At 47.8% G+C, this 24,795-nt stretch overlaps 5 protein-coding genes across 7 annotated transcripts; 2 read left to right on the top strand and 3 right to left on the bottom strand.

Annotated features, from left to right (window-relative positions):
* On the top strand, positions 1-3,764 carry LOC117590064 (beta-mannosidase). Its single transcript, XM_034282386.1, has 9 exons — positions 1-344; positions 586-720; positions 794-1,310; positions 1,375-1,471; positions 1,583-1,871; positions 1,928-2,407; positions 2,470-2,891; positions 2,949-3,329; positions 3,391-3,764. The coding sequence occupies exons 1-9, from the start codon at positions 188-190 to the stop codon at positions 3,649-3,651; spliced, it is 2,739 nt and encodes a 912-aa protein (XP_034138277.1). The 5' UTR covers positions 1-187; the 3' UTR covers positions 3,652-3,764.
* On the bottom strand, positions 3,677-10,716 carry LOC117590065. Of its 3 annotated transcripts, none has more exons than XM_034282389.1 (2): positions 10,527-10,716; positions 3,677-5,103 (listed from the first exon to the last, which is right to left on the bottom strand). In XM_034282389.1, exon 2 carries the CDS (start codon positions 5,086-5,088, stop codon positions 3,877-3,879), a length of 1,212 nt encoding a protein of 403 aa, XP_034138280.1. In that variant the 5' UTR covers positions 5,089-5,103; positions 10,527-10,716; the 3' UTR covers positions 3,677-3,876. The 3 variants fall into 3 exon arrangements, with proteins under 3 accessions (XP_034138280.1, XP_034138279.1, XP_034138281.1); XM_034282388.1 differs by lacking the exon at positions 10,527-10,716 and adding an exon at positions 7,922-8,489; XM_034282390.1 differs by lacking the exon at positions 10,527-10,716 and adding an exon at positions 6,164-6,447.
* Positions 10,717-12,003: 1,287 nt separating this feature from the next.
* LOC117590062 lies at positions 12,004-13,241 on the bottom strand. The gene has a single exon (XM_034282384.1). It carries the CDS (start codon positions 13,075-13,077, stop codon positions 12,244-12,246), a length of 834 nt encoding a protein of 277 aa, XP_034138275.1. The 5' UTR covers positions 13,078-13,241; the 3' UTR covers positions 12,004-12,243.
* A 2,307-nt stretch (positions 13,242-15,548) lies between these two features.
* On the top strand, positions 15,549-21,110 carry LOC117590029 (cyclin-G-associated kinase). The gene is made up of 9 exons (XM_034282325.1): positions 15,549-15,877; positions 16,511-16,750; positions 16,810-16,949; positions 17,004-17,978; positions 18,070-18,479; positions 18,573-18,955; positions 19,009-19,985; positions 20,062-20,223; positions 20,283-21,110. The coding sequence occupies exons 1-9, from the start codon at positions 15,691-15,693 to the stop codon at positions 20,391-20,393; spliced, it is 3,585 nt and encodes a 1,194-aa protein (XP_034138216.1). The 5' UTR covers positions 15,549-15,690; the 3' UTR covers positions 20,394-21,110.
* Positions 21,005-22,948, bottom strand: LOC117590030 (guanine deaminase). Its single transcript, XM_034282326.1, has 5 exons — positions 22,786-22,948; positions 22,466-22,726; positions 22,082-22,236; positions 21,752-22,025; positions 21,005-21,692 (listed from the first exon to the last, which is right to left on the bottom strand). The coding sequence occupies exons 1-5, from the start codon at positions 22,882-22,884 to the stop codon at positions 21,132-21,134; spliced, it is 1,350 nt and encodes a 449-aa protein (XP_034138217.1). The 5' UTR covers positions 22,885-22,948; the 3' UTR covers positions 21,005-21,131.
* Between the last annotated feature and the right edge of the window lie 1,847 nt (positions 22,949-24,795).

Here is a 24,795-nt window from a genome sequence, read left to right as displayed (position 1 = left end):
TTTGCAGTTAGAGTGCCATTGGAGAAGCAACTTCGAGGTTCGCGGTTCGCGGTTCGCAGTTCGCGGTTCGTGGGAGTGCTCTGCTCTGCTACATATATGTTTCTGATAATATTTATTGAGGAGACTACGCTACTTTAGTCTACTTGAAAATAGCACACATCAAATTAGGCAAAATACTAGCTGCCTGATGAAGTGCCGGCCTGGGGGTGGATGCCACAACGGAGGCCCCGCCTGGAGTTTGCTTGTTGGACTATGGTGTGGATTTCTTGTCCATGGTATCCGGGGCGATGCAGTGGAAGTCATCGAGCTGTGGAGCAATTGGAGTATAACCAACCAGAACGGAAGTGAGTACAAGGGTGCACAAGTTATTGGTGAAAATCGACTTGTCTAATCTGGTGTATTTGTGATTCTAAGATAGACCCTAAATCATAAATGAAATTACGAAAAAGTGCGATTAGTTGATGATAGTGTCCACAATTAGCTGCGCGAAGAACAGATAGCTCCAGCTGTTGGTTTACAAACCATGGGAGTACCTCTTATCGAAGCGCCAATTCGTTGGCTGAACGATATTTTATTTATTTACAGCCCTCTCCATTGCTGACCAAACACTGCCCTCTGGCATATACAGTGTCTTTGGATCCCAGGTTCTCGAGTCCTACAATGACATCCATCTACGCTGGCTGGCATATGACAACTGGACATACACAAATAGCTTTCAGTGTAAGCCAAGGCTATCTTGCTCTACATACTGTTTTCATATAATGATAAAAGATTGTCTTTTAAATGTTCACAGTCGATATTCATCACTATAAGCGGGGGAACATCAATCTGACATTCCACGGGATCGACACTGTAGCCGAGATTCGTCTGAACCATCAGCTTCTGGGGCGAACGGACAACATGTTTGTGCGCTACTCGTTCGACGTCAGTGCGATCCTTCAGCTGGACAATGTCCTGGAGGTGGAGATAGTGTCGCCCGTGTGGGCGGCCCTGGCCAAGTCGCAGGCGCTCGACGCTGCGAGCAGTTCTGTGCCGCCGGCCTGTCCGCCCGGACGCTACAACGGCGAGTGCCACGTCAATATGCTGCGAAAGATGCAGTCGAGTTTCGCCTGGGACTGGGGTCCGGCGGCACCCTCAATGGGCCTCTGGAAGAACGTGCAGCTGGAGATCTACGAGGTGGCAGTCATACGCGACGTCGACGTGGACATCAGTCGCACCGCCAACGGCTCGCACTGGAACATGCACATCCGCTGCTACTTGGATTCGGTGGGCAGGCAGAACTTCTATGCCACCTTGATCCTCTATGCAGTGTAAGCGTCCTTGGCATAGTTCCATTTTTCCATTTTCCATTTTAAATTGCGAACTTGCCTGCAGCGAGTTATTGGACCATCCGGTTGTGGTGGACACATACACCTGGAAACCCATCAGCTACTTGACGCCAGTAATTAAGTTCGATCAGACCGTGCCAATTGTAAGTACCCGTGACTATTTACATACATATATGTATGTACGCACTTACATGTACATACTCGTATGTATCTCAGTATCCATTTGTGTGTCAAGTGCATTTGTCGATCCACAGGAGAAAGTCGTAACCTGGTGGCCCAATGGCTATGGCGAACAGAAGCTTTATCCGCTCCACTTCACGCTCAAAGCCTGGCTAGGGTCGGACGGTCCTGAAGTGCGCTCGAAAACCAAATCGCAAAAGTCACTCCGCGTGGGATTCCGCACGCTTGAGTTGATAGAGAGACCAGCGGCGGACGGACTCGGCAACACCTTCCTCTTCCAGGTCAACGGATTGGAAATATTCATGAAGGGCAGCAACTACATACCATCGCACATCCTGCCTGAAAATCAAACAAAAGACCAAAGTGAGTCCATATACATGCCCAAAAGGAGCGCGGAGATATATTTTATATTTTCTTAGTTGAGCATCTACTGAAGTCCGCTAAGGAGGCGCACATGAACATGCTGCGGGTATGGGGCGGTGGGATTTATGAGTCCGACTATTTCTACAGTCTTGCCGATAGCCTGGGCCTGCTCATCTGGCAGGACATGATGTTCGCTTGCGCCATGTACCCGGTGGGAGAGGAGTATCTGTCCTCGGTTCGCGAGGAGGTACGCCAGAACGCCAAGCGGCTGTCGCACCACCCCAGCGTTGCGATCTTTGTCACCAATAACGAGAACGAGGCCGCCCTGGTACAGAACTGGTATCAAACATCCTTCGAGGACGCGCGCTTCGAGGCTGAGTACCGAGAGCTCTACGTGGCCAATGTCCTCCACGAGCTTAAGCTTGTCTCCCACAAGTCACGCCCTCAGCCGCTGGTTTCCTCGCCGTCGAATGGAAAGGCCAGCGCGGTGGACAATTACATTTCAGAAAATCCCCAGGACGAACACAATGGCGACGGTGAGACATTCTCTCGTGTCTGCGTGAGGAATTTCTAAACAAAAATAATGTCTTTCGCACAGTTCACTTCTACGACTACCTGAAGGACGCCTGGGATCCAGGGATCTATCCTCGGCCACGGTTTGCCAGCGAGTATGGCTTCCAGAGCCTGCCCAGCTTCTATTCTTGGCAGCGCAGCAAGAACGAAGACGATGACCTCCTCACTCTGTTGAAACACCGACAGCATCACCCTCTGGGGAGCACACCCATAATAAGCCTGGTGGAGCGCCATCTGCCACTGCCCCTGCCGGAGGACGACAACTTCGCAGAGGCGCTGATCTACTTCAGCCAGATTTCCCAGGCCATGGCCACCAAGGTGGAGACGGAACTATATCGCAGCCTGCGCGACACTACGCACAATACCATGGGCGCCCTCTACTGGCAGCTGAACGATGTCTGGGTGGCGCCTTCCTGGTCCGGCATTGATTTCTATGGCAATTGGAAGGTAAGCTTGCGCCAGTGGAGTAGTCTGTAGGCCCAGAAACCATCCAGATTCTTCCAGCTTTTGCACTACTGGGCGCGCGACTTTCTGGCCCCCATCGCCATCGTTGCACAGTACGAAAAGACCGAGGATTCGCTCAACATCATCCTCCTCTGCGATGAGCCCCAGGTGGAGACGGAGGGATTGATCGTTGTCGCCAACATCCATCTTTGGTCACAGCTGCTTCCGCGCCAGTCCATCAACTGGACGGTCACCCTGCGGCCAAACGGCGTGCAGTATGACAAGGTCATCCCCATCAAGGACTTGTTCCATGAGCAATTCAATAGGCGCAATGCCTTCCTGGAGCTGCAGCTGCGTCGTCGCCAGGAGGTGCTCTCCAGCACCTACTTCTTCCCAAGCAACATTGCCGCCGCCATCGGACTCGAGGATCCCGGCCTAGAGGTGGGTATTCACTGAGCTTCCATGAGGTGGCCGGCGGTTTAACTCTCCCATGCTTCTGTAGTACGAGATTGCCTCTCGGTCTTGTCTCACCACTGGCAACGTCATCCGTAATAGCCTGAGTATTAGCATCCAGGTGAAGCGGCCCGCTGTTTTCGTATACCTCGAGCTCTTGAAGCCCTATCGGTACACGTTCTCTGAGAACGGCTACATGCAAACCACGCCCATGCACGTGGTCTTTCTCACCTTCGATGCCACCACCTGTGCGCGACTGCTGCGTAAAGCGGACATCAAGATTTTGACCGTGAACGACTTCATGCCCTAGACCATGGACCACACCGTTATGCGGCTTCCTTTACAGGTTCTTTTACAGGTTTAATGTAACATTTATAAATAACTTAAACAATGAACAAATTAATAAATAGCATGTATAATATTGTACGTGTGAGGCGATCCAGCCCCGGCACACTCGTGTCGAGTGCCAAGCACCCACAACCGAAACGGTAGCATCCACTACAGGCTCCTTCGTCCTCGGCTGCCGCCCGTTCGCTCATCTGTCGAAGCTGGGCATCTGGGCGCGGGGCGGCGTGTAGCCTTCGGGATATGGCACCAATTGGTTGTTCAGGACGCGCGCGTTGCGCCACGTCTTCACCTTGTCCTCAGCTGTGTCCGGCACTCGGACGCCCTCGATGAGCGTCACGGCGGGTCCGTCCACCACGCTGTGGGTACTCTGTCCGATGGGATTGCGGTGCGGACTCGCACTGTGGACTGCCGCTGGCACTGGCACTGGCTGCCGCCTGCGGTTCGGCGAGGCTGTGGGAGCTGCCACGCCTGCACTTGCTGTGACGACCACGGAGTGCGGCATGTAGCTCACATACTTCGACTTCTGCGGCAAGTTGTTGTAGTTGTGCTTGGTGATGATATTCTGAGGATGATGCCGCTGAGGCGATGGCGATCCACTGCTGGCATATGAGCGTGTGTCCCTGGCCCTGGATAAGTACTGCTGGCTTCCTGGCTCAGAGGCGGCGTACTGCATGTCCTGCGGGAACCTCACGATTGGCCCCTGCGCCTGACGCTGCACTCGTGGCTGGGCCTCCACCGCGTCGGCAAACAAGTACTGCTGCCACTGACGGTCCGCAGTAAACGAGAAGTTCCTGCGAGGACTCTGCTGTGCCGGGACGACGTATACTGGCTGCCAGGCCAAGTCGGACCCAAGCTGTCGACCTCGGCGGGAATCACCCTGCACTGCGTTCTGCTCCAGGATCTTGCTCTGCGCCTTGGCCAGCTGCAACTGAATGAGCTTCGCTTGGCGTTGCTCCGCCTCGGTCCTTCGCTGACGATAGGCCTCAAGCTGCAGGGCCAGCTCGCTTTGCTTGAGCAGGGCCGGACTGTGCTGGAAGGTAAGTTGGCGCCCGCTTGCATTGCTCTTCAACTGTATTACGGGGCGCTTGACGTCCGAGCTGCGCACGAAGAAAGAGCCGGACGCCTCCTCGGCCCTAGCTTTGCGACTGTTCTTGCCGACCAGGATCTCCACATCATCGCCCTTGCTCGACTTGACGCTGACGACTCGCACCTTGGATGGGTCCAGGTTGCGACCAAAGCGCAGCTCCGTTCGGATCAGAGAGGGCTTTCCGGTCACAGTTGTGCTCCCACGGTCATTGTCGTTGTTGGCGTGGCCGTGGACGTAGCCCACGGAAAGGCAAACAGTCAAACAGCCCATCAGAGCCACCGCAATCCATGTTGAAGAGCTTGTCCCTCTCATTTTCAGGTCAATGCTCTGTTAAATAGAAAAAAATTATGGGAAATTAATATTACATTATTGAGTGTGTGTTTTTCCAACTTATTATATCCGCCATTATTATGTGCACATACTCTTATGTAAGTATTCAAGTAAGTTCCCAGAGAAGACAGTCACAGATAAGCGAACGAAAATCGAATGTACACAAGTGTTACGATTAAGGGATCTGTACAAAATTACATCTCGGAACTGAATAGAAATAGCTGCTCGTATGAGACGATTTGTATGAAAACTTATGTATTTTGGAATTTTACATATTTTGTATATCTGTCATCTACAACTACATCACTTCTCCCGCCAACACGCTTGCCACTCTCCCCAAGATCAGCACACTTGGTATGAGCAACAAAAATAATCCAAGCTGCTGGATGGGGTCAGCCACGGGACATGAATCTCGTCATTCTGGCTATAATAATGATCCGATCTGATACTAATTCGATTTTCTACGGAGCTGCGCTTTTCGTTTTTTCCTATCTTCCAAATTGTGAATATAGATGATTTTCGACCTTTTGGGGGTGGAAAGCGGCGAGGCGAAATGTTGAAGTTCACTTGAAACAGGGTTATATCAAAGCAATCTCGATTCAAAATTTGGTTTCTGTAGCTTTTATAGCCTCTGATATCGAGACAGAAACGACGGACAGACAGACGGATGAACGGACAGACGGACGGTCAGACTTTATGGAGTCAGAAACGTTTACATCCACTTTCGAGCACAAATGTAATATACCCTATTTACTCTTCGAGTACCGGGTATAAAAATGCCATCGAATGTCTTTTTATGCGAGTTCCCTGCCTGTTAGACAGTAACTAGAGTTTTTCCACCGATCCGACTTTTACAGTCAAATGTGCACTTCTCCAGGTATTGAGCCGATCGGTATTTGTACTCTAAGTGGTGCCGAAACTGGCACCTGGCTGGCGGAACGTGTGATCTCCTCTAACACCTGCTCGGATTCCGCCTGCTACTGCCCGTAGTTCGCGTACTCTTAATTTAATTATCGACAAGAGGCGCGATTGCGGCTGTGGCCACAACGCTGCTTACTCGACTGCATCGCCGGCTACGAAGCTCTCGTTGCACTTGCGTGTCTGTGCTGGGTGCGTTGGGCTCAGAAAGCGAAACATCAATTAAAAACTGCAACTTTCGATTCCCGCTCCGGCATGAGGAAAATATTAATAGTCGCAAAATCTCCAGTATAGGCGGTAGGCCACCGACATTTGTGACGGTGACAAGCCCTTCCCTACCACAGCCAGCTCTGAGATGCTGCTCACGTACACGTTGATTACAGTGATTCGTACCTATGGGGAATTTGATCACTTTTTCTGGCCAAAACCAATTCTTCAAAAGTACATTAAAATCTGAAAAAGTACGTATCAGATAAAAATATATTATAAAAGCCCCTGCAATTTAATAAATTATATTTTTATCTGATATGTATCCGAAGAACATTGATCTTCAAAGTTATGTAGTCTAACATTTAACAGAGCTTACCCCTTTTAAATTAGTAGCTAGCGAGATGCAACTATATTAGAGTAATATAAAACTTAAAATTAAACAATTTAAGCTTTGGAACCGATTAAATGGTTCTATATTTTGCGGAGTCTCTAGTCGCTTAATTAATATGAATTAATGTGACACCTCTTGGCAGCATAAGACTTAATGCATAATCTAGAGTATTCAATGTTTGTTATTTGCTGTGCATTCCAATGTGCACTGTAGTGCGATTTCTCTGCACTTCTAGTTTTAAGGATGAAGGACCGAAGATTTGGAAAACTTAGAGTTCTTTGCAATGTTGAAATCAGTAATGAAGAAAATAGCAAAAGAGGATGTTCATTGTACATTGTACATTGTACTAAAGCGGTAATGCCTGTCACTAGTTTTGAGAGTGATAGAGGATCTTATAAGATGAAAGTTATAGATTTTCTGAACCGTTTTTCGAATAACTTGAAAAATTACAGGGGAAACTTAAAAAATCGAAAAAAAATCGTACAATTTTAATATAAACGAGAAGGGACGGGTGAGACGCTTCTAATGAGTCACAACTTTTATACCCGGCACTCAGTACTACATCTGTACCTTCTCGGTTGTTTGTCAAATTTTACATTTTTTTTTCATCTGTCAACTACATCTACATCACTTCTTACGCCAACATGCTCCTTTAGCTCGCCCCCCACCCCTAGATCCGGGCAGAGGCAGAGACACGGCAGAGGCCGCACACTGCAGAAGCAGAGTGTGAATGAGAGAAAAATCAAGAAAAGCTGCTGGACGGGGTGGGCGCACCCACTGCGAATTCATTTCTTCATTCTGTCTATAATAATGATTCAATTCGGTTATCTGATATATATATCATTCCCGGAAGGGGCGTGGTGAAATTTTACACTTGTAACAGTGCATACAGAAGTCTGGATGCAAAACTAGGTTGCCCCATCTCTTATGGTCTCTGAGTACTAGGCGCTCATAAGAACGGACATTCGGACAGACGAACGGACGGACAGACAGACAGATAGACAGACATGGCTCAATCGACTTGGCTAGTGATGCTTATCAGGAATATATATATTTTATGGGGTCGGAAACGTTTCCTTCTTTGCGTTTCATACATACATCCGTTATTCCCCACAAATACAATATTTACTCTTCGAGTACCGGGTATAATAAAAATGTGATTTTACACTGAATGAAAGGCGTTACCTAGTCCATTTTTTCATCATACCTTCCTCTCACCAATATAATCTTTTATCGAAAAAGTAAATCAATTATAATAATAATATTATTTTGTGGAAAAAGAGTTGTCAAATTCACCATAGTGCAATGCCAATGCATTTCAATGTTCCGTTTTGCGTGCAAACTAGAGTAACTGACTTGGCAATTCATAAATATACTTTGACTGTCATATCGTATCGTATAAGTACATTCAAATGTTTTGGGATGGAAGACCGACATTATCCCGGTCTGACTATTTGTATACACTCTGTAAGAGTACACTCCAACGCTACTCGAATTATTGGGGTGTTTGTGCGACGAATGTAAAACGTTTATCTGTTGATTATCCAATTTTGTGATTGGGTGCAGTCCATTAATACGAGTATTACGCATTAAGCCACTAATGAGGGAAAATTTGCCGACAAAATGCGAAAAGAAATAATTAAGTAAATTTTAAATTGTAAAATGCAATTTCAATATAAACGCGCACAGGAAAGTTCACGGCACGACAACGACTCTGATTGGGATTGGGACTGGGATTCGGATTGGCGGCAGCTGAAGCCGAAGCTCTGGGTGGCTAAGTATGGGGCTGTGCGCGCCGGCCCAAAACGCTCCGCACGGAGCGACTTTCACTTTCAACTCGATGCGGCCGACTGCGCCGACTCGCGGCTGCTCCCCAGTGAACCCGCTCCGGCAGCGGGGTCCCGAAGTCTTTGCTTTTGCTTTTTCATTTGCCTTTGTTGTTGTTACGAAACCGTCCCACTGTAACAGCAACAAAATGAAATAAAAACGAGTTTTGCTTTTTGCACTGGCGCAGCAGCAACAACAACAACATGAGTCAATGTTTGCCATTGAGCGCTTGGTCTCTTTTCCGCTCCTCTTTCTTTCGCGTTGGTCAGCGTTTTTAGGACGCTGGCCGGCAACTGCAGTGGCGTCGACTTCTGCGTCTGCGTCTTCGTCGGCGTCGACGTTGTCGTCGCTGAGCACGCTTCAATGTCATGACTGTATTGTTCGCTTTTTCGGCAACTCTTGCTCATCGGTTTGCAGCTCCTCGGCTTCGCAGCACTTCGGCAGTTACGTCACTTGGTGGTGGGTTATGGGTTCAGGAGGGCGCGCATTGTGACTATTAACCATTTTCGGAACGAGTGTTGAAATGTTAACTGCAATTATAATCCGATCTGCCGTGATATGTTTCGTTATCCAAAAAGTTCGCCCCCACACGTGCTTCAGTCGCCTTTCTTTCCAGCAGCTATGCCTGTTGCATGCAAACGGCGGAGTGACAAGCGATGCACACCTAATCGGAGAGTGAGTTTCTCGTCCGATGTGGAAACTTTGGCCCGAAATCGTTTTGTTTTCTGCGATATTTCCCTCTGTGACGTTCTGTGGCAGCGATGGTAGAATCTGTGGTCCCAGAAGGGCAACTCTCACTTATGCCGACAGCCGGCAGAGCCCTTCCATTAACTTCTTCGGCCTCTTGTTAGATTGTCAATCAACTTCAACGTCACGTCGCACGCTCCTCGATAAGGGGGATCTGGCAACAAAGGCTGAATTGAAATTACGGTTACGCCCACATATTGCTCTCCACAGCAGTGCACTGAATGCATCCAATTCAGGGGAATGGGGAGTGGGAGCTGTCTGTCATTGGTAGTCGGGGCGATTCCGAAGACGTGGCCGGGCAGCAATTGAACGGTCGCTGGCTCCGCCGCTTATTGTTATCAACGATTGCTGTAATTTCTGTTTCTGTTGCTGTTGCTCATGTCATGTGCGAAATGCAAATGTGGCGCGGCTAATGCGGTTTGCTGTTGCTGTTGCTGCTGCTGCTGCTGTCGACACTGTATTAATTTCACTTTTACTTTTCGTGATTAACATTTCCCACCCAAAAGTGAGAAACTTTACATGATTTTTTCCTGCTGTTTGCCCATCCTCACCGCACCTCCGTCCCCATCCATTCCCATACACATTCGTACCGTCTGTACCCACTCCCCGCACTCCCCTGCGGCGACCATTGCTACAATGAAATGTGAAATTTCATAGATCGTAAAGTTTAGAGATGCTGTGCACTTGCTCTTGCTCTTGGCCTCTGCCCCTCCGGATTATGGTTTTTGCCAGCATCTTTTTTATGTTTTTTAATTACATATGCGGTTACTCATCACAGCACTATGGACGATGACGATGAAGACGACGATGCCCTCTGCAGCATAAGATAGGTCCAAGCTCTCCCGGGAGCCGGGTGTCGGGTGTCGCAATTGAAAGTGAAACTCTTCTTACTTTCGGTGCGAAGGGCAAAGTGCGGCGTCTGACTGTCTGCCGCAGATTTGTGGGTTTGATGTCACTCGACGTCACCGTCACCCGGCTCAAAGCGGTGCAGCCGCTGCTGTTTCCTCTTCAACTTCCTCTTCATCTTCATCTTAATCTTGGCCCTCGCACGATCCAAAAAGGTAAAAGTTATCACAGAATGTGTTGGGAAGCGGAGAGCACTCGACGCCAATTCACGAGGAAAATTGAGGTAGGTCGGTTTTAATCCGAAAAAAGCGAGGCAACATTTTCCATGGGACACTCAACGGGAATACTCCTTGATTATCTATGCAGAAATTAGGCTCCGAAACCAAAGACTAGAGGCCGCGACAGACGCTCCGAGGTATCCATCCCCCCGTTCCCAGCAGCAAATGTTACGCATACGACGCTTTGGCCGATATCAACTTACATTGTTGTCGGATCTGGTCTGGTGTGGTCGCTTCGGATCGGGGATATTCCAAGATTGTTGGGTTTTTGCTTCTCAGATTGGTCTCCAAGACGCTGCTGATGCTGATGCTACGAAAGTGCGCTGTGGGATGCGAGGGACTTGTTTCCTGGGATACGACTACGACTCTACTGAAGTGTGCGACAGATCGCGGCGCGAACCGAAATACAACTGACGGCACATGAAAAACTTTTGCTTGCAAGTAAAAAAGCAGCGAGCTGGAAAACGACAGAAAAGTAAAAAAAAATTATTATGTATACACATGTATGCTTGGAGGCCGACAGAGACGTTGACGAGGCAGCAGCCGCAGCGGCAGCGGTAGTAGCAACAGTTAAGGCTAAACCGCTGATGCCAACGCCACCACCACCACCAGCACTCACGCTCACGCTCACGCTCACCAGAGACCGGGCGACGAGACCAGACGCGACGAAGACAGGCTATCTCTTTAGCCAAAGCAAAAATTACTCTCGAGCCAAGAAACTGAGGCGGAGAGATGGAGAGGTGGAGAGGTGGAGAAGCATTGGTCGAGACAGCAAACAAAGCCGGAGTATGCCAAAATAAAAGACGCAGTCGAAGTGAGCGAGCAGCAATTGCGCAACTGCCACAAGCCCCGACAAACAACGACATGGGCCTCAGTTGAGCTCTGCCCAGCCGCAATGCGTTGTACCCAAAGCTGTCGGATACAAAGAGTGCGTGTCTTTCTCTCGGAAGCACAACCTGGCGGATTCGCTTTTCGGCAACGTCCTGTCACTCAAGCACAACATGTTCGCTGCACCTGGCCGATCCCTCAAATTGTAGGTTTCCCTAACGAATCCGATCTCATGGTACATCTGCCATCTGAAAACGTCACGTCTTTATTCGACACCAACCATTTGTGTCTTCTTTACTGATCATCCTGATTAAATCCAATTCGAATTTGCAAAAAAACTATCACTCTTAGAGGCAATGACGGTTCTAGGGAAACACCGCAGAATAGATGATAATTTGTTTTTACGTTTCTTGTTGTTGGGTGATGTTCGAAAATTAAATATAGGGAAGAATTGTCACAGTCTAACTGTGTGTGCCACATCATCAATTTATTAGAATTATGAATTAATTCAAGCTAAATCATTTCCCAAATTGTTTGAACCAATCAGCAACTATTTATTGTACTCGTAGCTTACTGAATGGGTTTTGCCATGGTACTTTCGGTATGTCGCAAGGAGTTTAGCCAGCCTGGGCTCCTCCTCCCTCCCTCCACCATTTGTAGCAAAGTGAGGTGAGAAGATTCCGCAGATGAGTGAACCGATAGCGGCCAGAAAATAATTGCCAAGTGCGCCAAGTGCTCGTTAACGAAAGTGGTCAGATGTAGGTGTGTTGTATGTTGTGTTTGAGTAAGAGTAGACAGTATATTTTGTACATATATTGTATATTTTAAAATCTCATGCAGAGCAGAAGTCGCATCACCGCTCACACAAAACCGAAGTAAGACTCGAGTTTTATTGGCAATTTTCGCAATTTTCATGGCGCTCTGTTTGTCAGTGACGGTGGGGCTGTGGCTGGGGCTGGGGCGCGGAATAAAAAGCTTTTTAATTAACAGAAATTTCACTTTTTTACTTAACGTGTAATACTTGTAGAATGAGGCATGGAGTGGAATGGATCATGATGAGAAATGGTAGACACAACATGAGAAAGACACACATTAGATGGGATGGAAATCCAAGCGGCTGCCAGAGGCCGCCAAGTTGTCATTAGGCGTCTTAAAGCTCTTGGGGACCTTCTCTGGTGTTTTTACGGTCATTACTCCCCGTTTGTCCAGCTCCACTTCCCCGGCCTGCCCCTGATCCTTTTCCTTGTCCTGGTACTGCTGTTGAGAATCGCGCACAAAGTGTACTCCATTGACTCCAAAGCGGATGCAGTTGAAGCGATACTCGAAGAACTGGCTGACCAGCACCTTGAACACCACCGATATGCAGACCTGCACATTGCCCTCCCCGTAGGCCCGGATGTCGTAGAGCCGTAGGCAGCTGAACAGCGGCAGCGGGAGCAGCAGCGGGACACAATAGTCTGGCGGGTTGCGGGCCGAGAAGCCAAAGTTTGCCACAGACCTCTGGTTCACTTCGATACTGAGGCGGAGGCCCAGATCCGCTCGGCTGTACTCGATGGACGTGCAAACGCGCTGGTTGAAGGACTCCCCGAAACCGAAAACCAGGCCCAGGCAGCACCGGCAGATGAACTCCGAGCAGGAGCAGGGCTGCCAGAGTTGCGGAAGCTCCACAAGGTTTCCGCTGACCTGCCCCGCCTGGCGGTTATAGCCCCGTAGAAAGGACATGTATCGCAGCGGCTCCAGCTGCTGGCCATTGAAGGGGTTGTAGAGCAGGAAGCGTTGCCGATGATCCACTGGCAGCTCCGGTGGCTCCGTAGTGGCCATTGGGTAGTAGAACTGAGCCTCCGTCCCTTGCACGGCCAGAATGGCAATGGCTGCCAGTAGGTGAACCAGTTCCATTCCAAGGAAATCTCGCAGGTGTAAATTCATGTTTCTAGGCTGTGCTCCACTTAACGTTGGAGGTTGCAGGTTGGACAGCTGTCCAGTGAGAACTTGTTTTTGGGGTTTTCTAGGCGCGTGCTCCCCGGCACAATTGTCCAAACAGAATGACTATTTTGTTTGCCCCCAGTAGAACACTATTCCAGCGGGTGTTCTGGCCGCTAAATGGCTCGGAAAATATTTATTGACTTGCATTAGCTTTGGTCTGGTTTGGGTACTGCGACATGCGACATGCCCCAAAACGAAAATAGCCGTTAAATGTGTCAATGCCAGATCACGTCGATCGATAGATAGTGTTGTCTCGCAAGCGCATTAATGAACGAGCTCTGTGGTCTGTGGGCTCTTACCCGCTGATAGATAAGCGAGTGCACAATTTGCATTTTAACAATCTTAAGGCGTTACGTGGAACTCACAAGATTGTAACAGAAAATTGCACACTTGACACTCTAAAGTGTGTCAAAATTACAGCACAGCTCAATTTGCGCAAACCTGCGGCAACATCAGCCGCCAGCCATCAGACTTCAACCATCAACCATCAACCATCAGCCCTCAGACATCTGCCTTAAGCTGCAGTTACAGCCAGAGCCCGAGCCAGAGACACAGCAGCAGTTACCATTGGGCCAAACATAACGTAACGAACTTGGCTCAAACAAAGAAAGACAATTTGTGTGCTTTATTGCACGTTGGGCAGGCGGGGTGGCTGGCAAGCGCCTTGAAAGGTTTACAAGTCATATTCCGCCTTTCCCCCAGTGCCACCACCCATCTGATCCGATCCGTGGTCCACGGTCCACGGTCCACGGTCCACGGTCCCATGGAAAACGGCAATCAAAGGGGAAAGGGAGAAATGGAAGGTAAATTTAGTGCTGGTGTTGGTTTTCCCAATGATTTGTGAATTTCTGTTTTTGTGACTTCATATAGGAAACTTTGAATTTGATTGCAGCTGGCGTGGCATATGTATACTCGAAGAGTGACCTCGCCTCGGTTCAAAGACACATGTGGTTGAAAAAATGTGAAATATGCAGGCATATTTGTACTTGTTCACAATGCTTCAATAATTTCCAACCCATAATGCAACGATGCGGGCAACTAAAGCTTCTATCATGGTCGAAGCAATTGTCAAATTCTCTTCAGAGAACAGATTAGAGAACATTTTCTGTCGCCGTGAAAGTTCATTTTGAATGACTTGATCTAATATTATTATTAAAACTATTAGATAATTAGATACTATCTAATAGAAAGGTTATTAAATGCGTAATAAATTTCTTTTATTTCTTCCGCTTTGTAGATCAGATTTTAATTTTAATTAGACCCCTATGCTCGGATTACCACAGAATTAGTTTAGTGCAGCGGATCCTAGCTTGCTAGTAAAAGATAAAGTCTAAGATATTAGACTATAGACTATAGACAATATTATTAATCAATCAATATTAATGTTTAAAAGAATCTTTGAAAAGATGGATGTATGCATGTAACGCAGAGAAGGAAACGTTTCCGACCCCATTAATAATATATATTCTTGATCAACATCAACAGCCGAGTCGATATAGCCACGTCTTTCTGTCAGTCCGTCTATCCGTCCGTCTTGATGAGCGCCTGGTTATCAGAGACTATAGAAGCTAGAGTCATTAGAGCCAATTTTGCATCCGATGTCGGGATATCACACTGAAGTGTATTTCAAAATTTCGGCCCGTCCCCTTCCGGGCAAGCAAAGGTGCATACCGTAGGAAAGGATCATAGATACAAGATCACCGAATTGGGATCAGATTGGATCATTATTATAGCCAGAATGAAGAAATTCAATTGCAGTGACTACCCACACCACGTTCAGCATCATTTTTATTTTTCGGGACGAGCTAAAAGTGCGTGTTGTCGTGAGAAGTGACGTAGATGAAGATAACATGCATACATATGTATAAAATATGTAAAATTTGAAAAAAAACACTAAAGACAGTTTTACTACTGAGTACCTCTTATAACATTTGTGACGCGTGAGAAGCATCTCACATTTCCGTTATATTTATTCTTCATCAGTGAGCCCAGACCAACAATAATAAATATAACTTTTCCATTTACCACGTAAGAATAAGTACAAATTTAAGGAATAATTTTATTTTTGAGCAAATAATAAAAATCAACGAATAATCTTGAGTTTTATTTTTTTGCTCAAACCTAATTATTATTGATTGAGTAGTAAAGTAAAACTCAAACCCAATCATTAAATTGTCAGTGTTTCAATATAACTTGACAGTTAATCATTGTCGTATAATTTTTTTAATAAAACTATAATGATTATTATTCCTGGAAAAAATTATAGTTTTAGAGCTGCGATTTCTAGTTAGCTGTAATATGTAATATTAAATCAAAATCGAGGATTTAACATTACGGTATATTTTAAAAATGAAAAGGTATATTTTGGTATATCTTTGACGATTTTGCGATTTATTTAATCGATATTTCCGCGGTCACACTGCTGGTCATTGGTTGATTTTTTTTGTGGTCACAAAAAAAAATGTTTCAATTCTGATAAACACAAAAAAGCTCAAACTAAATCGTTCGCGTTAAACAGTTTCAGACAGTCCGCTACGTCGTTAGTCATCCTGCACAATGGGGGAGTTCTTCAAGTCGCTGAACTTCAGCTACTTCAACACCAGCGACGGCAGCACAGCTGCCAACGGGGCCGCAGGAGGCGCTGTAACAGCCACAAACAGTGGCAGACTGGACAACGAATACGTTGGCCAGCTCGTCGAGGTTGGGGGCCACAAGTTGCGCACCAAGTGCGTCATAGCCGAAGGTAAGAGGAGTGGGTGCAGCCACCCTGGCAGATCAGATGCAACAAGGAGAGCACACAAAAAATCAATAGGAAGCGTAACCAACGCTTTGAATGGTAGCTTGAAGGCGACACATCAACGCGATGCAACGCAAGGGGCGGGCTCTTTGTTTACGCTTTCTGATTTTGTCTTTTCCAAGAAAAACTCGCCTCGTCGGGCCTCAAATGCGATGGCAGCCAAAAAATCCGCGTATATTTTGAGGCGTTCCGCTGACACCGAGCTTCGCGACGTTGGTTTTCAGTGTATCACATTGCTCGTACCATCGTTTGCGTACCTTTAACGTTTCCCTGACCTATGAATCACGCATGCACAGAAAGCATTTGCGATCACAAGTCAAACTTGTCTGCGCGGCTCGTTTCTTATATAAGTGAGAGCATTTCTTAGCAGAACTCTGGCCGAACATTTAGAAAAGGAACTAGCGAAAGCTCGCTTGGCCCCTCCCCTTTTGGCTAGGCACGCGACGGTGTCCACGGGGTCATTGTCCATCGCAGAGAGTGTTCACTGTAAATGAAATTAAAATGCCTTCTTATCAGAGTTGTATGTTATCAGCAGTTGTATGCTCCTCACCCGCTCGACTCGCTTCCTCCCTCTTTCAGGCGGCTATGCGTTCGTGTATGTCGCGCAAGATGTGCAAACTGGCACCGAGTACGCCCTCAAGCGCCTGATTGGGGCCGATCAGCAGGCCTGCATTGCCATCGCCAACGAGATCGACGTCCACAAGCAGCTCTCGGGCAATGGGAATATTGTGGCCTTCGTCGGATCCAGCTGTGTGGCCGCAGCGCCGCAGCAGCCCCAGCAGGGCGTTCAGTATCTGCTGCTGACGGAACTCTGCAAGGGTAAGGGATTGTAATTTATCGGATTGCTTTCTTACATTTCCTGTCGCATTTGCTTGCAGGCGGCTCTCTAGTGGACTGTTTCAAGGTGGACAATGGAGCCATAGACCCGCCAGTCGTGCTGCGAATTTTCTACCAAATGGCACGGGCCGTCGCATGCATGCACGCTCAGGAGCCGCCCATTGCCCACCGGGACATAAAGGTAAGCAGTCCACCCATATTGCTATCTGTACCCCTTTATCCTATTGCCTTGCAGATCGAGAACTTCCTTATCGGAAACGACAAGCAGATCAAGCTGTGCGACTTTGGCTCTGCAAGCAGAGAAATCCTCTCGCCGACATTTGAATGGAGTGCGCACCAGCGCAACATGCTGGAGGACCAGCTGAACACTGTAACGACGCCCATGTACCGCGCACCCGAAATGCTGGACACCTGGTCGAACAATCCGATTGGCACCAAGGCGGATATTTGGGCATTGGGATGCATTCTCTACTTTCTGTGCTATCGAAGACACCCGTACGAGGATGGGGGCAAGCTGCGCATCATTAATGCCAACTACATCCTGCCGCCCGAGCCACGATATCAGTGCTTCCGGGACATCATCAACTGTTGCTTCAAAATCAATCCAGTCGAGCGTTTGGACATCTCCATGATACTCGAACGACTGGCGGCCATAGCGGAAACAAACAACTGGTCCCTGAAAGGCCCGATAGACCTGCGCGGAATTCCGATCACGTCGTCACCGACCGAGAGTCCGGCGAGAAACACGCCCACACAATCGGAATTTTATACCGATGCACCACCTGTCCCTGCGCCGCAAGCTTCTGTCGCTGCAGCCACCGCTGGGACTGCCCCTGGTTCCAGCAATGGACAGGGAAGTCTGCTGTCGTCGCTGCGCGGAGGAGCTGGCACGCTCTTCAAAAACCTCAAAGACACCTCCACTAAGGTCATGCAGACAATGCAGCAGTCAATAGCTCGTAACGATCTCGATATCAGCCATATTACCTCGAGGATTCTGGTCATGCCCTGTCCATCAGATGGCTTCGAGTCGGCATACAAGACGAACAACATCGAAGACGTCCGCCTGTCCCTGGAAAGTCGCTTCGCCCCCCATAAGATCAGTATTTACAACTTTGGACAGCGCACCGTGCCCCGTCTCCCGCCGCCTGTGCGAACGGTGGAGGCAGGTTCCGTTTATGGTTGCCCCCAGGCACATGCGCCCAATCTACAGGTGTGTAGAAAAGGGAACTTTTCAAATCATTATTGTATTTGCGTCGAGTGCCCGTACTAGCTCCGCTCTCTGTATTCCGTCGTTCCTTTAGGGTCTCTTCACTGTGTCGGCGGACATTTACAACTTCCTCAACGCAGATCCTAAGTCGATTGTGGTGGTGCAAACTGGCGATTCGGGAGGGTGCACAGCTGCCACCGTGATTTGTGCGCTGCTCATGTACGCGGACCTTCTTCACGAGCCGGAGGACGCTGTGCAGGTGTTTGCGGTCAAGCGGCACACCATCAATCTGCGTCCATCTGAGTTTCGTTTTCTGTACTACTTCGGCGACATCCTGAGACCGACGCCGCTGCTGCCTCACTATAAGAACATCAATCTCGTGGCGCTCACCTGTCAGCCCGTTCCTCGAATGACCAAAGCGCGGGACGGGTGCCGGATCTACATGGAGGTCTACTGCAACGAGAAGATGTTGGTCAGCACACTGCAGGACTACGACAAGATGCGGTAAGCATGCAGTGAATGAGTTGGCCTAGCCACTGGGCATGCCTACTGGTGCGGTAAGGGACAAATGTAATTAATATTTTGAGTATTCTGCAGTCTGCACCTGGCCGGCCCTGGAAAAATTGTGCTGCCCATTAATCTGACCGTATGCGGCGATGTTACAATAGTACTATACCATGCCCGGAATGCACTTAAGGGGATGGTGCGGCCCCAGGGTCTGAAGATCTGTCAGTTTCAAATCCACACGGGCTTTATCCCCGAGCCGGAAACCTTGATTACATTCAGAAGCCACGACCTCGACGACTTGCCAGATCCGGAGCAGGTGACGCCAAACTTTTGCGTGTCGCTATCGTTGGCTGTGACAGAGTCGGAGAGCCCGCCCAGCCACAAGCCCCCATGGATACCAGCCAAGCCAAAGCGCTCGGCGCACACATTGTTTAGTTCGGACCTGGAATATGCCGAGATGCTGGACAACTTCGGTAAGCTTGATCCTACTCCTGGACTGCTACCTACTACACGGCTGCATTTTCAGTTACAAAGCCAACCAAGCGTGCGTCGCCGCCACCAGCGAGGAAACCAGAGCGATCCAGCTCTCCGCTTGTGCTGCCCGATGTCACCGAAATAGCGCATGATGCTCCCACTGCTGTGCCGGAGCCATCGCCGCCCATCGATTTGCTTAATCTCAACCAGCAGCCGAGTGATGCACCAGCCGCAGATCCCCTGGCAAGCGCAATGCCCAGCACTGATGCCAGCTTTGACCTGCTGGGAGCGTTCGGCGATGATGACTCTACTGGCATTGGGTCGACATCAGTGCCGGACGTTCTTCCTCCACCGCAGCAGGCGCTGCCAAAAATCAACTCTGACCTGTTCGACATCTTTGGTTCAGCCGACCAAAACATTACTCCAAGCCTTAAGCCCTCGACTAGTGCAGGACTTCCGCCCTTTGTGGGAGCTGTTCCAACTTTTGCAAGCCAGCCAGCACCTGCCCGAAAAAATCCGTCACCCTCGCAGTCCCAAAAGCCTTCGGACCCCTTTGCGGACATTGCTAATCTAGCTTCTGGACTCAACATAAACTTCAATCGCAGTACACTTAGTGGAAAGTCCCCGGTGGGCAACAGTCCCCAGCCCACTCAGTACTCAAGCCCCACACACAAGGCAGCCCAGTCCCAGCAACAGGCCCAGCCCCAGCCGCAACCGCAACCAACATTTGTGAAGACGCCGCCTCCGTCACAGCCACAGCCCACATTTGTAAAGACTCCTCCGCCACAGCAGTCCACCCCTGCCCAGGGGCGTGCGGACTACAGTCGCGCGCACTTCGATTCAACAAAAGCACCGCAGCAGGCCACAGCTGGAGTGCCTAAGGGTTCTGACATCTTTGCAGACATCCTGGGTCAGCAGGGATACTCGTTTGGCAGCAAATTGAGTCACGGTCCGCGGTCCATCAACGAAATGCGCAAAGAAGAGCTCGTCAAGGACATGGACCCCAAGAAAGTTCGCATTATGGAATGGGTAAGGATAATTGCAATGATTACAACGCATGTCCATGGGGGTCATGGTCACCACAAATCACAAATCCTACTTACAGACCGATGGTAAAAAGAACAACATTCGGGCTCTTCTTAGCTCTATGCATTCGGTGCTGTGGGAGAACGCCAAATGGCAGCGTTGTGAAATGTCTACCATGGTGACGCCCGCCGAGGTGAAAAAGGCCTATCGCCGTGCCTGTTTGGCCGTGCATCCTGACAAGGTGAGTCCTGAAACTCGCAAACAATTTTGAATACACTCTGTAACATTCGAACTTATCAGCACAATGGGACAGAGAACGAGGAGATTGCCAAGCTAATTTTTATGGAACTGAACAACGCGTGGACCGATTTCGAAAACGATGCCACGCAGCAGAACATGTTCAATGCGTAAAACGCATCTTACGTCTATATATACATATAGTCTATAGCCTGTCTTATTTAGCTCTTACTATCCTACAATTAGCTGAAACTAGTGTAAAGCCATTTAAGAGTGTAAGCTTAAGTATGTAAAGTGAGAGTACGAGTCGAGTGTTTTGCCTATGCCGCCAAAGGCTCAGGCATGTTGGCTAGCCCAAACGAGACCCCTATTTATGGACAATTTACTTAATTTGTATGTTAATCAAGCCAACGCCTACATTCCCCCTGCCGCCACACGCTCCATGATCCATGCTGATGCTGGGAAAAGCCCTCAATTATTTCATTATCATTTTCTCCCACCCTAATTTGCAGGCAATTTAAGTAATCTTCTCGACCTGTAGGCAACGTACATATATACATATGTATCATGCCCTCTTAAAATATTATCGTTTCACAAATGAAACCCTTTACCAGTCCGTGTAGCCCATTTAGCCAATATGTGATTATAATACTTACAACTATACGCTATCTACGATTGCATCCTGAGATGTTAAGAAGTTGAATGAAGTTTTTGTAAATGTACAAGCTGTAATTGAAGCTGTTAGTGTTGACTCCATGGCAATCCTCCAAGTGTACATACATGAGTATATATAGATAATGTTATTTATAAGTGAAACGAAAGTCTCACTTCAGCATTTACGATTATGTCCGCAAGATAATAAATTCTCTATGTTCGTTTCCTTGTGAAATGTAACTGTTATATCCGACTTCCCTACGCTGACTCGGGTGCCTTGACTCGTTTGCCGGCCACAAAGACCTCTATAATATTGCGATCGTTGCCAGTATAGATGAATTTCTCGATTAGCTCATTGACATTGAGCGGACGCACTGGTTTCTCCACGACGCTGACATCCACCAGAAGAGCATCGAATTCCTTTCCCAGCAAAAAGTTGCCCGTCATGTGGTCGAGAGAGAGGGCCTTGGCGCCACCAAGTGTGGCCAAGTAGAGTGCCTGCTTGTACTTCAGCTGGGCGTACTTCGGGTCGGGACTTTTGGCCTCGCCCGTACCGCGAATGTTCTGTTTCTTAAAAAAGTCCAAGTGCTTGGACACATCCAAGGCGCGAAGCAAGGCATCCTGGATGGAGACCGAGTTCCCACCCGACACGTCTGTTCCCAGTCCCACAGTTACACCGGCATTGATCAGGCGCTGAACGTCGCACATACCGGAGTTTAGCATCGTATTCGATGCGGGGCAGTGGGCAACGGATGTCCCGCGTTGCTTCAGGAGTGCAATTTCCTCGTCCTCGAGATGTACACCGTGCGCCATCACGGTCTGTAGAAGACAAAGATGAAATTAGTCCAAACTACAGTCGCACAAAAGACTTGACTCGCCTTTTTGGTTAGCAGGCCAGCGTTGTCGTAGGCCCCAGCATAGCTGGTTTTAAAAATGCCTTTCACCACCTGCACTTCTGCAAGGTTTTCACTGATGTGACTCTGAACATGGACGTCCAGACGCTTTGCTATGTCGCCCAACTCCTGCAAGAGCTCCTTACTGCAGCTGAGTGCAAACCGCGGGGTAATAGTTGGAAGCACAAGAGGGTTCTTGAGACCCTGCAACTCTGCAACGAATTTTTCAGTCGCCTTTGCCGACTCCTCCGCCGTTTCACTGCAAAACAAAGTTTTTGAGTCCGATACCTTGTGACGGCTGTACGAGGTACTCACACATAATAGTCGGGACTATTGCAATTAGAGCACACCTTGCCGATAAGCGCCCGCTGGCCTTGGCGAGCAGCTTCCCGTGCCAATATCAGTGTGGATTCAAGGTTGTTGGTGGCGAAATAGGAGGCCAAAGTGGTTCCACAGCGTATCGTTGCTTCCTATGGGGGTAGGGGTATCGTATCACATTATCAGCACTTCAAGCGCCACAATCAAGTGCTATGTGTATTTGAGAGTGAATCGGATGGATGGGGCAATAGGCAATCAGCGATCTGCGGGAGACCGCGATCGTTCGTTTATGAGTTAGTGTAAGACTGTGACAGTGTGCGACAGAATTGATAAGCAACGAAAATTATGACTGGGCCTTATTGACGGTTAATTGACGCTTACGACAACTCTCTTGTAGACTTTGAGGGCGTAGCTCTGGTCGGAGAACTTCGCCTCCAGAGGGAACGTGTACGTGTTGAGCCAGTCCAGCAGTGGCATGTCCAGTCCCAGACCATACTGTGCGTATTGCGGTGCGTGGATGTGGCAGTCTACAAATCCTGGCATCAAGAACTGATCCTCAGACAGGCGCACCTCGGACAGCGTCGAGGGGTTGCACTTGTAACTGGACAGCCAAGAGTCGTAGTCGTTGCCCACGCCGATAATCTAAGGAAGACGAAACTCTTCTTAGCTCGAGATTATTATAAAACTCCATTCATCCATACCTTGCCATCCTCAGAAACGGCCAAGAACCCATTTTCAAAGGACTCAAACTCATCGAAAGCCTTCGTATGTAATATCGTTCCACGGAAGATAGTTGTCATGGCAGCAATTTATTATCAACGTGTTCAGGAAGCGCGACCAAGAAAGCTGCTGTCAAGCAAGTATTTAAATTACGGCGCACAGATGTATATAAATGTACCTTGCGCTTGCACCACCGCCCAACAGAGCTGTTAATTACACTACCCCACTACCCGACACCGTTTATTCGCTTCGAACCACACCAACTTGTTTGATAGATTTGTAACTTTAAAAATTCTTTATGAAACATTTTTTCTATTGCATACATTTTTAAAACTGGTATTTATTTGTATAGCTTATCTTTTTTCACATAACTTAACTAACCCTCCCAAAATAAACATAATATATCGATAAATACAAATATTTCAACATCGCATCTCTAGCATTGCAGAGTGCTTTTATTTTATTAAAACTGTGTTATTTTTGCTAATTAGTTGACATCGCATAACATACATAAAGTGGGCGACGCAGCCAATCAATTTAACCACATTTTTGTTGTGAAATAACGCGACTACCAACTCGAAATGACAGCCAGCGTAGTGTATTTCCTTTTGCTAATTTGCGCGGACATAAGTTGATTGACGCTGCCAAATCAAACCACGCACGCGTGCCCCTACCTTTATTCGAAGAAAAATCCACCAAATTCACCTCGTAGGTGGACCAAAGAAAATGCTACAATGGCTTGAAGGCTTGTGCTAAGGGGGTGGGCTGCGGGGATTTGGCACGTCCTGATGGCTTTGAATAGTGTCGCTCATGTTATGTCAGGCGAAACCAGGTTAAGTGCTCGAGGAAGCCTTCGACTAAGTTTTCTGTATGTAACGCAGAGAGGGAAACGTTTTCGACTCTCTAAAGTATATAAATTCTTGATCAGGATCAATAGCCGAATCGATATAGCCATGTCTGTCTGCCCGTCTGTCCATCTGTCCGTCAATCTTGTTGAGCGCCCGTCTCTCAGAGACTATAAAAGCTAGAACCACCGAATTTTGGCTCCAGACTGCTGTGATAAAAGTGTTATTCAAATGAACCCTGCTCCCTTGCCGTAAGGAATGACCATATCTATCAGATCACTGAATTGGGATTAGATTAGCTTATTAATACAGCCAGAATGAAGAAATTAATTTGCAGTGGCTACCCCTCACCCTTTCAAGAAGAATATATCTATGTAACTGTCTGAGTTTTTAAGGTCAAAACTTTGAACAAGTTCTGCAATAAAATCATAAATTATGCAATTGAAAGCTTAATATTTCCCGACGGTAAGCTGAAGTTGCAAAGAGTTTGTGTATACTTTTTAGATGAGTTCATCAGCTTTTAGAATGGTGAAAAAGAAGCGCTACCTCTAAAAAAGCTATATACAAATACCGGATGCGTAAACTATTTGAAAAAAAAAGTTCCGCCATACAAAAAATGATCTGAAATCATGTTTAAAGCCCTGTTTAAACCTTAAAAAAATGTTGCAGATGCAGAGAAAAAATCGAAACGAGAAAAAACGCTTCTTACGAGTCGCAACTTTTATACCCGGTACTTAGTACTACATCTGTACCTTAGCGGTTTTTGTCAAGTTTTACATTTCTTCTTCATCTGTCATCTACATCTACAACAATTCTCACACCAACACGCTCCCGCACACTGAAGAAGCAGAGTGTGAATGAGAGAATGTGAAAAATACATCAAAAGCTGCTGGAAGGGGTGGGTTTAGACACTGAAAATTGTGGCTATAATAATGATCCAATCGAATCCCAATTTGGTGATTAGATAGATATTCTTTTATCTTCAAAATTGTAGATTTGGGAAGTTTTCGCCTTTTTGCGGGGGCCTTTCAAATACACTTGTAGCAGTGTGAGCATACAGAAGCTAGCTGTACAGACGTACAGACGGACGGACAGACAGACATGGCTCAATTGACTTGAATATACATACTTTGTGGGGTCGGAAAC

The sequence above is a fragment of the Drosophila guanche genome, unplaced genomic scaffold (genome assembly GCF_900245975.1).
Source record: "Drosophila guanche unplaced genomic scaffold, DGUA_6, whole genome shotgun sequence".
Classification (NCBI taxonomy): domain Eukaryota; kingdom Metazoa; phylum Arthropoda; class Insecta; order Diptera; family Drosophilidae; genus Drosophila; species Drosophila guanche.
The sequence above is the reverse complement of the archived record's forward strand: the minus strand, read 5'-3'. Positions and strand labels throughout refer to the sequence as shown.

Coding starts and splice junctions, on each gene's coding strand:
- LOC117590030 (XM_034282326.1), bottom strand. CDS start 22,884: ATGACAACTATCTTCCGTGGAACGATATTACATACGAAGGCTTTCGAT. Junction 22,237..22,465: donor AAGTCTACAAGAGAGTTGTC/GTAAGCGTCAAT, acceptor CTACCCCCATAG/GAAGCAACGATACGCTGTGG. Junction 22,026..22,081: donor AATAGTCCCGACTATTATGT/GTGAGTACCTCG, acceptor TTTGTTTTGCAG/TGAAACGGCGGAGGAGTCGG.
- LOC117590062 (XM_034282384.1), bottom strand. CDS start 13,077: ATGAATTTACACCTGCGAGATTTCCTTGGAATGGAACTGGTTCACCTA.
- LOC117590029 (XM_034282325.1), top strand. CDS start 15,691: ATGGGGGAGTTCTTCAAGTCGCTGAACTTCAGCTACTTCAACACCAGC. Junction 16,751..16,809: donor GCTGACGGAACTCTGCAAGG/GTAAGGGATTGT, acceptor ATTTGCTTGCAG/GCGGCTCTCTAGTGGACTGT. Junction 16,950..17,003: donor TTGCCCACCGGGACATAAAG/GTAAGCAGTCCA, acceptor ATTGCCTTGCAG/ATCGAGAACTTCCTTATCGG.
- LOC117590065 (XM_034282388.1), bottom strand. CDS start 8,215: ATGCGTAATACTCGTATTAATGGACTGCACCCAATCACAAAATTGGAT. Junction 5,104..7,921: donor TGCATTGGCATTGCACTATG/GTGAATTTGACA, acceptor TCTATTTAACAG/AGCATTGACCTGAAAATGAG.
- LOC117590064 (XM_034282386.1), top strand. CDS start 188: ATGAAGTGCCGGCCTGGGGGTGGATGCCACAACGGAGGCCCCGCCTGG. Junction 345..585: donor TATAACCAACCAGAACGGAA/GTGAGTACAAGG, acceptor ATTTATTTACAG/CCCTCTCCATTGCTGACCAA. Junction 2,408..2,469: donor GGACGAACACAATGGCGACG/GTGAGACATTCT, acceptor TCTTTCGCACAG/TTCACTTCTACGACTACCTG.